This window comes from Fukomys damarensis, unplaced genomic scaffold, assembly GCF_012274545.1.
Source record: "Fukomys damarensis isolate Sample0158 unplaced genomic scaffold, DMR_v1.0_HiC HiC_scaffold_39, whole genome shotgun sequence".
Taxonomy (NCBI): Eukaryota; Metazoa; Chordata; class Mammalia; order Rodentia; family Bathyergidae; genus Fukomys; species Fukomys damarensis.
Window position 1 is genome coordinate 78792693 of NW_022900951.1, and position 15940 is coordinate 78808632.

At 42.5% G+C, this 15940-nt stretch overlaps 1 protein-coding gene across 4 annotated transcripts in view; it reads left to right on the plus strand.

The window, feature by feature from the left end:
- The window catches only part of Drp2 (dystrophin related protein 2), a 45786-nt gene extending 30903 nt beyond the window's left edge, over positions 1-14883 (plus strand). For all 4 annotated transcript variants that reach the window (XM_010623404.2, XM_010623405.2, XM_010623406.2 and 1 more), the window contains 7 exons: positions 388-524; positions 842-907; positions 1152-1217; positions 2070-2213; positions 6232-6469; positions 11020-11140; positions 11468-14883. In XM_010623404.2, the coding sequence (XP_010621706.1) occupies positions 388-524; positions 842-907; positions 1152-1217; positions 2070-2213; positions 6232-6469; positions 11020-11140; positions 11468-11592 (897 nt within the window). In that variant the 3' untranslated portion in view covers positions 11593-14883. The remainder of the gene's footprint in view (positions 1-387; positions 525-841; positions 908-1151; positions 1218-2069; positions 2214-6231; positions 6470-11019; positions 11141-11467) is intronic.
- Positions 14884-15940: the final 1057 nt, after the last annotated feature.

Here is a 15940-nt window from a genome sequence, read left to right on the forward strand (position 1 = left end):
GTATCCCTGAACTCAAGCCACAGAATTGCTCCTATGCTATATTTGAGACCCACAGCTCCATGTGTAGCTTCCTGAACTGATTCTGCTTCCTAAAAGTCTAAATGTCTTTATCTCTTTCTGTCCTCACAGATTCTTCTAGTCTCAAGCATATGCCCTATGCCACTCACTCTCTACCACTCTCTCCCTTACCCTACCTCCCCACCTTTCAATCTGCTTTTCCACAGTGCATCTTTCCAAGCTGTCATCTCTTCAATTTCTGTATATAATTTTAGACCTTTTTATAGGAGCAGAGTGTGACAAGCATAAATAAAAATAGAGTACTAGTCATACTCCTTGCTCAAAGTGAGCAGCCACTAGGATGAGTCTCTCTGTCCTGTCTCCCTCCAGACTACGTCCAGTGAGAACATGAGAGACTTTGCTACAACCTTGAAGAACAAATTCCGCTCAAAGCATTATTTCAGCAAACACCCTCAGCGAGGTTATCTGCCTGTGCAATCAGTGCTGGAGGCTGACTACAGTGAGACGTGAGTACAGTGGTTGAGCAGTGGCTGCGGGCAGCCTTACCAAACCTGTGTCTGTGCTGTGAATGGGCCGAGTCACAAGGGGGCTAAAGGTATTCTAGGGTAAATCCCACCAGTAACAGAATAGTCCAGCTTGGGCCTGACCCAAACTGTGCCCAGAGAAATAGATTAAAATCTAGTCCCTATATTCTGTACCCACTAGCTCTTGCCCATCTCCATAATGTGGGTGGTAGGATGGGGTGAGGTAGGGTGGTTAGGAAACAGACTGCACAGCTGTTTTTGCCAAGTCTTTGGTCATTTTACTCTTTGCTTTCTTCCAGACCGGCTTCTTCCCCAATGTTGCCACATGCTGATACACACTCTCGCATTGAGCATTTTGCCAGCAGGTACCAGAAGGTTTCGGGGAGAGGTATAGAAAGTCTGAGGGAAAGGTTTGTTTTCAGTTGGGACAAGGAAAATTGAGTTAGAGCCAGGGAGTGTTCATAGTGGGTTGTGGAGCAGCCAAGTCCTAACCCTTAGAAGTGGTTGGGATATCCCTCAAATCCAATGATCCTCTTGTAGGATTAGGGTGTTTGAGATGAAAGCAGATCTCAGTCTATTTTCCTTCCTGTTCCTGTTCTTTCTTCCTAGGCTTGCTGAGATGGAAAGTCAGAATTGCTCCTTCTTTAATGACAGCCTGTCCCCAGATGACAGCATGTGAGTTTCGAAAGCTGCTCATTTTCCAGAAACAGCTCTATTTGGGGATCCTTCTACCAATCTTTGGAAAGGGTTCCACAAATGAATGGAAGTATGATTGTTAGGGCCCTTGACTCTCTAAGGAAGAAAAGCTGCTTCCTGGGCACAGTAAGAGAAGCAATCTTTCCTCTTGTCAAATGAGTGGGGGAATGAATGGCGTGCTGCCTCTCCGCCATCTGCCCAGCTCCTTTCTTGTTGTGCAATCCCATCTTTCTGTGCCCAGCTATGAGGGAAAAAGAATAGGCCCTCATGGGAAACTGCAGAAAAAAGCTATTGTCTTAGGCTCAAGATACCAAAACCTCATCTAGAGCCGCAACAACAGCGAGACATCAGGGACTTGACCAAAGCATAATTAAAGGAATTCCCTAGTCCTGTAGCTCAGGGAAGGGACCCTGAATCTCTAGGGAGATCCCTGGACTGCTCAGACAACCTAGGCACAGCTAGCGACATGGATTCTATCTGATCCTGACTGGAACTCAGATTCTTCTGGGAGGTGAGGAAGCAAAAGCGGTGGAGGGGTGAAATAGCAAAGAAAAAGAAATTATTTGCTCATGATATCATAGCTATAAATAGAACTCACAAGTCCCTGCATCCTGAAAATATTTTCAATACCTGCACCACAGCTGTTTCTACCTTTGAATACTTCCATCCCACTCAAGGCTGAAAATGTGGCTTTTCCCTCTCTGTGACTTAAAAATGAATCTCCCATCATGCATCTCCTGGGGTCTGAGCTGGAAACTGAGAACTCATGTCCTGAGCTGTTGTTGTGTGCAACCCCTAGTCACCTCCTTTCCTTTCCCCACCCCCATGCAGAGATGAGGACCAGTATCTGCTGCGGCACTCCAGCCCCATCACAGACCGGGAGCCAGCCTTTGGACAGCAGGTTCCATGCAGCGTGGCCACAGAAAGCAAGGGAGAGCTGGAGAAGATCCTGGCTCACTTAGAAGATGAGAACCGGTGGGTGTGGCCATGGCACAAATTTGTTTGGGTTCTAGAGGCAGGCAGCTTGAATTTAAGTACTTGCAGTTTCATGCCTTAGCTGTGTGACCTTGAAAAGTTACTTATATTTTGTGATCCTCCATTTCCTAATCTGTAAAATGGGTATGATGATAATCACATCAGCTTCCTGTGGTCACTTGTGAAGACCAAATGAGATAAGACATATAATGGTTTACCCAGTGCCTGGCTTAGAGTAAGGGTTCAATAAATGCTAGCTCTTACAATAATTACTTGAATTTTGTAAATGTCACCCCCAATTTTCCCACTACCTACTACATGAAGGCAGAGAGAATGCAGACACAGAAAATACAGACATGCCCCTGGTCTCAGAGAATTTTCCATGCTAACTCAGGAGGCTGAGGCAGGAGGATCACTGCGAGTTCGAGACCAGCCTGGGCTACACAGTGAGTTCCAGAGCAGTCTGAATTACACAGTGAGACCCTGTCTCAAAACAACAAAAACAACAGCAAAAAAAATTTTCCATGCTAGATGTAGAAAGAGATACTTATCACCTAGTGAAAGTATTCCAGAGATGATGACACTACACAAAGCATTCGTGGACTGGAAGAGAGAATGTAACAGTTACAGGCATGGTATCACTCTCCGTAAAATAGAGGTGGCAGTAGGGGTCTGAAGAAGATCCAAGCTATGTTAAATGAGTAAAGTATAATCTGCCTTACCTCTTGGAGTAGCACATCTAAAACATTATTAGTGTACACAAGTCACTTGAGGAGCAAGATGAAATAAAAATTCTGATTCATAGATCTGGGTAGAGCCTAAATTTCTGCACTTTTTGCTATTTAGATGAAAATTTATTAATTTTGTATAATTTGAGTTATAAAACATTCATACGTGTAGAATCAAAGCATCAAGGGGAAAACTCCCACTAGGTCCATAATATGGGCTATATATTCTGCACCCAAGAAAGAAGATACAGATATATCCTTAATGTGGCTCCCTGGCTTGGGCTCTGGCTCCTATTTATTTCACCTGTATCTTCTCCCTTTGATCTTAGTCTCTGTCTTCAGGCCAAATTTGTTCGTGCTGTTTTCTTCACCTCTTGCCTCAGGGTCTTTGCCTTGCTGTTTTCTTCACTTAGAATGTTTTTTTTTTTTCCTTTTGGCTGAGCAAATTGTACTCCACTAAGCAAACCATTTTTTAGAACATTTTTAACGATCCCCAAGAGGTTTCCTTTTCATTGTTCTGATAACTTCTGTGCTTCTCCTCCACAGCACTTTTGTAATGATAGAGTTATTTGTAATCTTTTCCAACTATTAGGTAGGTGCTGTATCACCAGAACTTTAAATTGCATGGGGTAATGTCTCAAATGAATAGTTACCAAATGAATGACCAGAAGTGGAGTCCAAAGAATTAGGATGCTATGGTCTGAATGCTTGTGTTCCCCTAAATTCACATGTTGAAATCCTAACCCCCAAAGAAGTGTAGCCATCTAGTAGATGACTAATAAGATTAATGCCCTTATAAAATAACCCAAGGGAGGCTGTTTCCTTCCACTATGTGATTCCAGAGCAGTCTGAATTACACAGTGAGACCCTGTCTCAAAACAACAAAAACAACAGCAAAAAAAATTTTCCATGCTAGATGTAGAAAGAGATACTTATCACCTAGTGAAAGTATTCCAGAGATGATGACACTACACAAAGCATTCGTGGACTGGAAGAGAGAATGTAACAGTTACAGGCATGGTATCACTCTCCGTAAAATAGAGGTGGCAGTAGGGGTCTGAAGAAGATCCAAGCTATGTTAAATGAGTAAAGTATAATCTGCCTTACCTCTTGGAGTAGCACATCTAAAACATTATTAGTGTACACAAGTCACTTGAGGAGCAAGATGAAATAAAAATTCTGATTCATAGATCTGGGTAGAGCCTAAATTTCTGCACTTTTTGCTATTTAGATGAAAATTTATTAATTTTGTATAATTTGAGTTATAAAACATTCATACGTGTAGAATCAAAGCATCAAGGGGAAAACTCCCACTAGGTCCATAATATGGGCTATATATTCTGCACCCAAGAAAGAAGATACAGATATATCCTTAATGTGGCTCCCTGGCTTGGGCTCTGGCTCCTATTTATTTCACCTGTATCTTCTCCCTTTGATCTTAGTCTCTGTCTTCAGGCCAAATTTGTTCGTGCTGTTTTCTTCACCTCTTGCCTCAGGGTCTTTGCCTTGCTGTTTTCTTCACTTAGAATGTTTTTTTTTTTTCCTTTTGGCTGAGCAAATTGTACTCCACTAAGCAAACCATTTTTTAGAACATTTTTAACGATCCCCAAGAGGTTTCCTTTTCATTGTTCTGATAACTTCTGTGCTTCTCCTCCACAGCACTTTTGTAATGATAGAGTTATTTGTAATCTTTTCCAACTATTAGGTAGGTGCTGTATCACCAGAACTTTAAATTGCATGGGGTAATGTCTCAAATGAATAGTTACCAAATGAATGACCAGAAGTGGAGTCCAAAGAATTAGGATGCTATGGTCTGAATGCTTGTGTTCCCCTAAATTCACATGTTGAAATCCTAACCCCCAAAGAAGTGTAGCCATCTAGTAGATGACTAATAAGATTAATGCCCTTATAAAATAACCCAAGGGAGGCTGTTTCCTTCCACTATGTGATGACAAAGCTACAGGGCACCATTTATGAACCAAGAAGCTAGGACCTCACTGTATCTACCCAAATTGTGTTCTTGGACTTCCAGGCTCCAAAACTGTGAGGAATGAATTTCTGTTGTTTATAAGCTACCTAGTCTGTGATATTTTGTTACAGCAGTCCAAACACAGTAAGACATGGGAAGTATGGTCTCTAAAGAGAACATGACAAAGCAATCAAGATTTGTGCAGGAGTTTGTAAACAGCCAAGGAGACTGTAGGTTTCTCCTATTTTGATTCAGGAGCCTGGAACCCACATTTTAGGTACCAACTGAAAATATGGCCATCAAAAAAGAGCTAACAGCCTTAGAAATTGGGGTGTTAGCATCCTCAAATCCCATTTTGGAGAACTAAGTTTCTGCATTTCTAACTAGCTTCCAGGGGATACTTATGTCATTGATCTGTACACCACAAACGGAGTGGCACATCTTTAGAAGATGTCCCTCAGCGTGGAGTACAGACAAGTGTCAGTCTGCAAAATGTTTGTTGCATTCCAGGAATGATAAATACCGAAATAGAAAGTAGGAACTTTTCTAGCAATTTGACATTGCCATGACAGTCAAGCACATAATTAGTGAAGTTATCTCATTGAGCAGGCTAGAGACCAAGTGGAACATGGGATATGTGAGCTGTAGACTAGTCATGCACATTAGGACCACATATTATTGCCCAGTGGATTGAAAAAAAACCCAACTTCTCACAAAGAACAGTTTGAGAAATACTGAATTAGAGCAGCAAGAGACAGGCCATAAGAAATGTTGGGCAGGGAGTGATTCTGTTTTATTGCCGAAAAAGAAAATAAAACAATGTCCCCCCAAATAGACCATCTCTTTGGAATGTTTCCTTCATGACCAGCATTCAAAGTGGGCCAAACAACAGGGCTGTGGAGAAAAATGGTAAGATGGGTAACCTTTTTTTTATGTCATGTCTTTTCCTGGACTCTAGAAATCTGAAAATGGAGTAGGTACATCAGTGGCTCTAATACCTCTTTTATTTGCAGACCATATTTCTGCCTTTTTGAAGATCAGAATTAATCCCTGTAGCAGCCCATCAAAGCCTTGACACACTTCTTATGTGAAATGTCAGCTCTCTCTGCTCTGAGGTTTCTGCATTCCTTCAGAAAGGCAGAGTAAATGATAGATGTGCTGGAGATGAAGTGCATATGGCCATTTAACCAAGAGCATGGCTGGGACTGGGAGGGCTGGGAAAGCCCCAGATTGCTTACACCTTTGTATGAGAGGACTTTTGGGATCTGAACAGTCATTACTCTGATAGAGCCATAGGTTTGGGCTTCTTTGTTCTTTGCAGAATTCTCCAGGGAGAGCTGAGGCGCCTGAAATGGCAGCATGAGGAGGCGGCTGAGGCACCCACCCTAGCTGAGGACTCCACTGAGGCCACACTGGACCACCACAATGAGGAGCTTCTGGCTGAAGCCAGGATCCTCAGACAGCACAAGAGCCGCCTGGAGATGCGCATGCAGATCCTTGAAGACCACAACAAGCAACTAGAGTCCCAGCTTCAGCGCTTGAGGGAGCTGCTGTTACAGGTGAGGCTGCACACAGTGAATCTGGTGGCCCCTGAGCACAGGAGGAAGAGGTGGGGAGCTGCTGGTGTGCAACAAAGAGGAAACAAAGAGTTCCCTGGTTTGTGGCTATCACATGACTTCCTGAAAGGAAACTGGCTGGCAGCTGGGGAGAGCAGGTGAAAGAAGAGGCCTGTAGAGGCAAATCCTTAGCCAATTCTCTTCCACCTGGCTCCCAGGATGTTTTTGTGTGTCACTCTCAAGCTACTAAGCAGCTGGGGCAAAGGGAGAACTTCTGAGGGCTTACCTCTTTACAATCCATTAGAATATAGTAGTAAAAGAACAAACTTCAAAAGTCATCTAGGACCGGGGATTGGCCCAATGGTTCTGCTGCCTGCCTTGCAAGTGCAAGGACCTGAGTTCAATCCCCCAAAAAACAAAGTTCAGTTCTGACTTTCAAAACAACAGCAACAACAATAACAACAATCATCTAAGATGTTGATTTTGCCAATATGACATTTTCTCAAGAGAACCAAGTTTACACGTTTGGCAAGAGAAAGACTTTTCCAAAAAACAGGCCTCTTGTCACTTTTTGCCCCTTTCATCTCTAACAGATAGTGTACCTCTGGAGTCGGATAGCCCTGGATTTGAATATGACTCTGCCAATTAGTGACTATGGGATATTAGAAAGTTTCTTAACCTCATTAAACCCCAGTTCCCTCATCTGTAAAACAGGGATGATAACAATACCAACATCATAGTGAGATTATGTATCTGCAAAACTTAGCACAAAACTAGGAATATAGCACACTGCTCGTAAGTGCTGCCTGATATCATGATTATTTATAACAGGTAACAGTTAACAGTACCCCCTTGCACCCACCACCTGTTCCCCAGATCCTCCAAGTGTTACCTCCAGCAGGGGGTCTCTGAGTGACCCTTCAACTCTCTTAGAGTCCTTGTCATCACTTCTGTGAAGAATAAAGAAGTGGGACTCTTAGCGAGAAATGAGGGAGTCAAGGTTACTATAGTGGGAAGTGAAAGTTTATTTAGAGTGTGGCAAATGCAGAGAAAGCAAAAGAGAAACTACCTTAGCTATAGTAGTAATGCTACCAGATAGAAGGCATCCACTTGGGCTGCCCTGGTGAGTATGAGATGTATTTCATACTTATAGGAGTAAGCTAGTTTCTAAAAATAACTGTTTTACTGATTGGTGATCTAGGCCAGTTAGAGCCTTAGCCTTTGTTTCTGGGAAGGGGGCAAGTTTAGCTTTAGTAAATGTGAGTAACACTTTCATAAGGATATAGTAGGATGCATTTTCTCAAGTACATGGTACACAATTGTCAGCCACAGTACACAGATAAGTGTGTGATGATTTTACAATTGTCAGTCCCAGAAAAGTATTACAATTGTCAGTCACAGATAAGCATGTGATGATTTTATTTTTTTTTAATTTTTATTGAGTTTATTGGTACAATCTAGGTATACAATACAATTACATTCATTATTGCAATCCTGTACCTTTGCATGATAGGTCTTGATTCTCATTTTTTCCCTTGTCCCTGCCCTCCCTTCACCCCCTCCTCCCTTCCCCACTTACAAACACTTTATTTCCATTTTTTCATTTTCTCATATTTTTTCCTCTCCCTTATTACCTTTCCCCCACTCTTCCCACTTTCCCTACACCTTTAACCCTTTACTTCCTATTTCACATTATTAATTATCTCATTAGGATCTTGTGTGCTATTACAGTTTTTCACACCAGAGAAACTATTCAGTATTTCAGTTAAAGAAATCTCTATATGAACATTAAAAATAGGGAATCCTAAAACTAAAAAGGAAAGTAAAAGAGAAAAGGCAATGATGTAAAATTAAAATAATCCTTAATTCTGAAGATGAAAATGGTCCTTGAACATATTTAAGTTGCTTCTTGCTCTTGTAGCCTTATATTATTCTTTTCATTTTTTAGAGAATACTTTGTTTCTGTAATCAAACCCAAGTAGATATGACCTTACATATTTAATACAGTGCATTACCCCTGTAGAAATGGAAAAAAATTAACTTTCTAGACCACTATGGCTGTTAATTTCTGTACAGTGCCAACTCAACACAGTAAATTGGGATAACTTTTTCCAAAGTTGACAGCAGTTAGTTTCCAAAAATACAAATTATATATATGTGTGTGTGTGTGTATATGTATATGTGTGTGTATTTATATAAAAAGACCAACAATAACAGTACATCAGTAGCAGCAACAGCTTTTCCAGCTTCTGCAGTCATCTGAACAAAATTATAGACATTCAACACATGCCATTAACAAAATAAAAACAAGAAAACAAAGAGAAGAATAATACCCAGAAAACAGCAAAGTTCTGTTGCTGTTGTGTTACCCGGCACCATTTTTTTTATTAGCATCTTAATCATCATCTGGAGAGAGAACATTCTAGAGTAACGTCATTCATAGTAGCTCTGATAAAGCACGGTCACTACTACGTATCGTAAAGCAGGTACAAGATATTTTAGATTCACAGAGGTATGATACAGTACTGTGCATCTTTTTTCTGTGCCTTTTATACTCAACGCTACTGCGATGAGTCTCTAAGTCCACTATCATATCGGAACATAGAAATGGCCTTCCTTGTAACACCTCAAATAGGATGAGACTTAGCACAATTCTGGGCATCTTACAAAGCCTCCTAAGTGCTATTTGGTAGCAGGTGGAACCAGGATTCAAGTGTCTCTGAAAAGTTTTGTCAGAGTTTGCTTTGAGGTCTGGTTGCCTCTTTGTACCCTTCTAGAAAATTGGGGCCACCAAGGGCAATGAAGAGAGAGACTGGTAATCCAGATCTGGGGATGATGTCTTTCGAAAGCACCTTAACTACATTTCTAGCCTTTTCAGAATGGATAGGAAAGGCTTAAATCCAGGTGTGAAGGTGTGAATGAGGACCAACATGTGTGTAAACCCTATGCATGGTAGCATATGGGTAGTCTAGTTGTCAGCCCTCCCCAGGGTATGTCCTTCTCCTCTGTACAGGTTCTAATAACAGGGGCAGTTTGTGCGTGTCCTGGTTTTTGTAGACACAAAGTGGGCAAGCTGTGCAGACCCTCTGGGTGATTGTTGCTAGTCCTAGTCCTGTGAAGACTTGACAGGTCATTTCCAGGGAGGGATCTTTTCCCATATAGGAGGAATCATGAAGGGTTTTTATAGCCTTCTACTGTATCACTTGGGGAAGGACCAGTTCTTTTCTTATATACTGCCGGTGGCTCTTTCTGATTCCTCCTTGTCCTAAGACCTATGTACTTATCCTCTTGATGGCTATAGAGTGGTTTTCATGGATCCTCAGGAATTGGGAATAAGGCTAGAGTCTTAAGGGGCTGTAGGCCTGTCCTTTAGGCCTTCTTACCTGCCTTTTGCTACTACCAATGATACAGAAAGAAGGTTGGTTGGTTTGTTTGTTTGTTTAAGTCAAGTATTCCAAACGCTGAAGCATAAGGGCACACTTTATCTTTCTTAAGGCATGGTCAGTCTCTTTTATCCATTCTGGGAGCATAGACTCAGGACCTTTATGGCCTCGTATGAAGGCATTTCCATCAGTCCAAAATTGTCTAGGCAAACCCTACAAAACCCTGTCTTTTCCAAGAAGGAAAGAAGCTGTTGTTTGCTGCGAGCAGGTCCAGGATCAGAGCATTGTTCCTTTTCCTAATAGCCATCATTTTCCAGGTATCTCAGATATTGATGATTTTGGAGAAATATTTGAGCCTTTTCTTTGGAGACTTTATTTTTTAAGGAAAATTTACCATATTTACAGGGTGTTTTTCCTGTAAGAGCCTACCTCCCAGCCTACCTCCCGGCCCTTGAGCAATGGCGGCTGGGTCGGGAGCAGGCATGGCTCTCCTTCCCTTGGTGCATCTGGCATGTGATGATTTTAAAATGTTAAGTCATCCATGTTTTGTTGTGTTTTTTCTATGTCCCCCTGCCCCTACACAAGGAACAGTCTGTAAATGAATTCCTGGGGGTTTCTAACATATGTTATTATAGCATGAACTAAAGGTTAAGTGTGAACTCCATATTTCCAGAGAAAAATGTGTTCTATATAGCTTACTTATAGCTGAGATGATAGCAAAAGACCTTTAGGTACATTGGCACCTTTATAATAACTGGAGGCCACTGGTGCATGTTGCTGAAGGAATAAGGTTAATTGGTAATTGAATATTCTAAGATTTCTAAAAGGGAAACCACTATTTGGGGCCTTACCAATAGGATTTTTTAAAAATTTATTTTGTTTGTTTGTTTTCTTCCTTTTTTTTTTTTTTTTGAGACCCTGTCTTGCTATGCAGTTCAAGTTGGCCTTGATATAGCCCAGGCTGGCCTCAAACTCACAGCAATCTTCCTGCTGCAATTTCTCAAGTGCTGGATTATAGGCATGCACCACTGCACCCAGCCACCAAAGCATTTTAAACTCCAAAGGCAAAGTGAGAGGCATAAGTTCTCTACGGCCCCTGCTAAGCTCGGGAGTCTGCTAAAGTAAGTTCAGGAAGGTAAAGTGCTTAAATTATGCCTTATCTCTTGCTAGCCACCCACAGAATCAGATGGCAATGGATCTGCAGGCTCGTCTCTAGCTTCCTCTCCACAGCAGTCAGAAGGCAGTCATGCCCAGGAGAAGGGACAGACAACTCCAGATACTGAGGCTGCAGGTGAGTTCCCTGGTCCCTCCTAGCCTTTTTCTTCATGGCTTTGTTCTGCCCCAGATTTTCTACCCAAGGTTCTTCCATGGCTGGGACTGGTTTCTCCTCATGACTTTATGCTTAAGGGGGGATCAAAGGTAACTGGTTTATTGCCTGATTAATTCATACATTTCTTCTACAAATATTTATTATACAATCATTGGCACAGAGTAGTCATTGAAATGGGAAGACTCAAGGCTCTGGGTCTGCTCTTCAATTGGCAGCATCCGACCTTGGCTTTGAGGCTTCATATAAAGGAGACTCGTTACCTTCCCAAATCTCTCTTTTCCAACTCAGATGACGTGGGGTCAAAGAGCCAGAATCTCAGCCTGTGCTTGGAGGACATCATGGAGAAGCTCCGCCATGCATTCCCCAGTGTGCAAAGCTCTGATGTGACTGCCAACACCCTGCTGGCTTCTTGATGGAGCCAGATCCCTGTCCCACAATCCATAGTCCTGTCCTCGTCAAAGGCTTCCCTCAGCTTTTGCCTAATTTTTCCAGTCCCCACTGGCCCCACATTCCTTAACCAGAGTTATTTGGGCTCCAGGCAGCAACAAGGATCTGGTGGTATGTGAAGGAGGTTGAGTGGGATCAGGGGAAATGTAGGCATGATTCCTCTAACTCTCAAAATGTGCCCTTTAACCCTCAAGTTTGAAACCAGTCCCTTATTTTACCCTTTGATTACAGTCCAAACAAATAGCACTTGGCTATTCAGATGGTGAGCAGAGAAGCTGCCTTACAGAGCTAAGCAGTGCCCACTGGCCCCTTTCCCTTCTTCACTGAATTATGGAGAGGGAAAAGGCTAATGACCCAAGGCACGAGTATTATGAATCTACAGGGATTAGCCCTACTTCCTAGCCCATTCAGGGAAGCAAAACGTTATCCCTGAGACCCCCTTCCAAAATGCCCCTAAGAAATGTGGGCTGGGTATGTACTAATTACTTCCATTCCAGGGTGTAGTTCTAACTCTCTGGATTCTACCTACATGTTGTTTCCTCTTTGAGTGTCTTTGGTTCCTTCTATCACAGCCCATGGCAGACCTTCCTTGAGGAGAAAATAGTTCATTTGAGTTTCTGTCTCTACCTTACATTTGAAAATATTAAAGAAATACTTGTGGATTTAGATGTTTTTCCCTGACCCTCCTCTTTTCTGAAGGCCTCAGCATCCCATGAGAACCGCAGAGATACTCTGAAAATCTAGCTGAAATCATCCTTTGCCCTTCTGAATCTGTACTCACTGACATGGTGTAGAAGTCACAGTTTGCTCAGCAAGGGAGTCTTTCTCTGTTTGGGTGAGAAAGCAGAAGCCACTCTCTATCTTGGAGGAGTATGACTGCCTGCCACCCTTCCAGGCTGTGACCCTTCTATCTCTTAGGTGGAGTCAGGTGAGGTGGCTAGGTAGGTGCCTTCAGGTGATGATAAAGCAGTTGCCACTGGCCAACCTGAATAGTGGTACATTCCTAGGATCTATGGGTCATGAATCAGAAAGTAGGCCATTTTCTACCCAGACAATAGTGAGGCCTTCCTATGCAGAAAACTGTTCTAATTCTAGAAGGTAAACCAAGTTTTCTGAGCTAATACTTCCTAGACAACACATACCATGACCCTTTTATCCAGAAACTGTGCACAGTAGATAGTGGGGCATGGTTAGACAAGAGGGCTTGGGAACTTTGAGCAGAGTCAGAGACCAATGGGGTTTCTTTCTTCCAAGGGGAACTTTTTTCCCACCAGAGACCTGCAGTCAACTTAATTTGCCTGAGTTTATACATATATATATGTACTCTGCAATATCTACTGTACATCAGTGCTCTCCCAGCCTCACTCACACATTAAATTCTAATATCTCTTCAAGTTTTAATATTCTTGGTCTTTGTTAGCCTCAGCCTCTGGTTGGAAAGATAGATAAATTCTGACTGCTTTCATAGGGTGTCTTTCTCCTTTGATGTTTGGGGTAAGATGCCCTTGAGACCAAAGCAACAAAAGTCTATGCCCACAGAGAAATCTAACTGGAAGAATCACTCTGTTCTCTTCACTCATTCTAAATTATGTTCCCTTGAGATCTGAGCATTGGGTGAATTTTCCTGGGCACCCTGAATAGTGGTACCTGGTTCAGGTGGCAAAATAGAGCAGATCCATGCCCACCTACTTCATGCAGAAAAAAAAGGAATAAAAAAGCCTTTGCTAGACTAAGCCACAGAATACTTCCTCTAGCCCCTACCAGTTTCTAAGGTCTGGCTCAGGGCCTTGAAGTAGCAGTTGCCACCAAATCAGAAGGGAATGAGACTGTTGAAGTGCTGTGTTATAATCAAGAAGTAACCAATGGAAACTGCTGGGAATCTAGATTGGTCTGCTCCATGGAAGGCAGGCAGCAGCTTGGGTCTAGAAACCAAGGATTGACTCTTCCACCACTATGCCACAGGTCCAGGGTGTCAGACCTCGTATCACAATATCTCCTTCAGTGTTTGTAAGGTCTCTAGGCAGGAATAGTGGGTATCTGAATGTATGGTGAGCGAGTGGTAGGCAGGTACCAGACAAAGAACCTGGTCATCAGTCTTAATGAGGCATTTTTGTAGGGGCCTAGATTGTGCACAGGAATGGAATACAAAAAATGTGAATCAGAGGACTCAAGAACTGTGAGGCATGTGCCCCTTAGGGGCAAATGTTATGGAACAGTATTTTACCAGGAATACCCTGCCCCCAAGAGTTGTTGGGCTACTGAGGGCCTGTGGCAACTGTGGCAATGGACCAGGCATGGTAAAACAACAACAAAAACAAATGTAGATCTTGTTATGTAGGATTTGTGCTATAGGTAGGTGGAAGTAGCAGGTCAAGAGAGAATTCTCACTAAGTGGGTGACTTTGTGGTCTTGTGTTTATCTGTAATGCCGGAGGTGAGTATATCACTCAAGGACCAAATGACAGTCACTGCAGCATGTGTGGGCAGTTTCTCTGCCATGCAATAAATGAATCTTGAGCACTGTGAATCCAAATCAGGGTTAGATTTACCAAAATGTGTTGTGTGTTAGGCATCTGTTATATACTGTGTCTCCTAAAGGTATTATGCATGGTTCTGTGTAGTTTATGGCCCTGTACTAGAAGGATAGTAAAGGCAGTTCATGGGATGATTGCTTAGAGAAAACCTTCTGACTTGTGGAATTAGCATCAGTGATAATGGATGTGAATGTCTGCTGGAGTAGTTGTCAAATGGTATCAGGGAACAGTTAGGACTGATATGCAATTTATTTAGGACATAACTTGTTAGAGGCCAAAAAGCCATTGCAAGGGTACCCTTGCTTCCATTTAAGCAAAGTGAATTCACGTTGATTGGCAGTTGGGAAGGCTGATTGGCTGGAGGACTCAGGGCTGTGAAGTGGTTCCTTAGAAAGTGTCCCACCCAAGAAGAACATGGGCCTTTCCCCAGAATGGAAAGGCTGGAATCAAGCCTCTCAAGTGTCCGTTTCCATTAAGGCCCAAATTAGAAAATATTTCATACAGAGAACCCTGTTTGTTTCTGATGTTCCAAACACTGAGCTAGTAGGCCATAGTAATGAGAAATTCTGAGGCCAAGCAGAGGCCAATAGTGGGAGTTGTTTCCCCATCAGAAAAGGATACACCTGCCATCTTGGATAGGTGTTTAAAAGTGATTGGGTTTTGGGCCAGGGATTTAGCTCAGTGACACTGTGCATGCCTCATAAATGCAAGGTCATAAGTTTTATCCCAGCTACCAAAAGAGAGAGAGAGAGAGACAGAGAGAGAGAGAGAGAGAGAGAGAGAGACAGATTGGGCTTCATGTCCAGCTTCAGGCTGGAAATTCTATGCACTCACATTCTCAACGGCAGACACATGACCTCTGGGACCAGTTTTCCTTGACATAGTTAAAAGTAGCTGCCTTAACATAAACAGTCCTGGGAGAGAAAGAGGAGGCCCTGTCCTAGGACTACAGAGACTTAGCTTCTCAGCTAGGCAGCTCTATGTCTAGGCCTCCCTGCCCAAAACCTGGCCCTTAGGACAAAGGAATACTTTAGTGACTTCTCACTGTTTTAAAACAAATGACTGTGGGAGAGGGAAAGGCTCAAGGCTAGGGCTCTGCTCCCAGTATCCATATCCTCCCACAGCTGCAATATTTGGGAGGGGACCTGCTGAAGGTTTCTCTTGTCCCTAGGGCAGTATTGAGGCCAGACTGAAGGCTTCTGTGCTGCTTGCTGGCTGCAAGAGCTAATCACAAGGATGAGAATTGGGGGAGGAATTTGGGGGAGGTGGAATGCAAGTATAGAAAAGTTTGATATAAAACAGTGGGGCTGAGAGCAAACTGGTTAACTTTGCCACTCACTGTGGTGCTTTTCCCCTTTGAATTCTGCTTTGAAAAGAATAAATTTGTACTTGTTTACTTTGGTTGCTCTGATTATTCTCTGATTTTGATATTCACGTTTTTCCCTTATTTCGGGGTAGGAGGATAGGATGTATCAAGAAGCCACAAGAATATTTCCAAACATAAAACCACCATATGAGAGAACTGCCTATGGGATAACAAAAGAACCCCTTTGATTCCATCTGCCACTATTGACCTCTCAAGCCACCCCTCTAAAATTAGGTAGTTATTGCCTCACGGGATGAGCTTTGTATAGGAATGGCTCCTAAATTTCATCATCAATTTGAGGAAATTTTCACCAGCTGAAGCAATATGATAAAAATCAGGACATTTCAGTTGTTTCCATAAAGTTATATTTATTCACTAAAGGTCTATCTTTTTTTCTAACATTATAGCTATATAT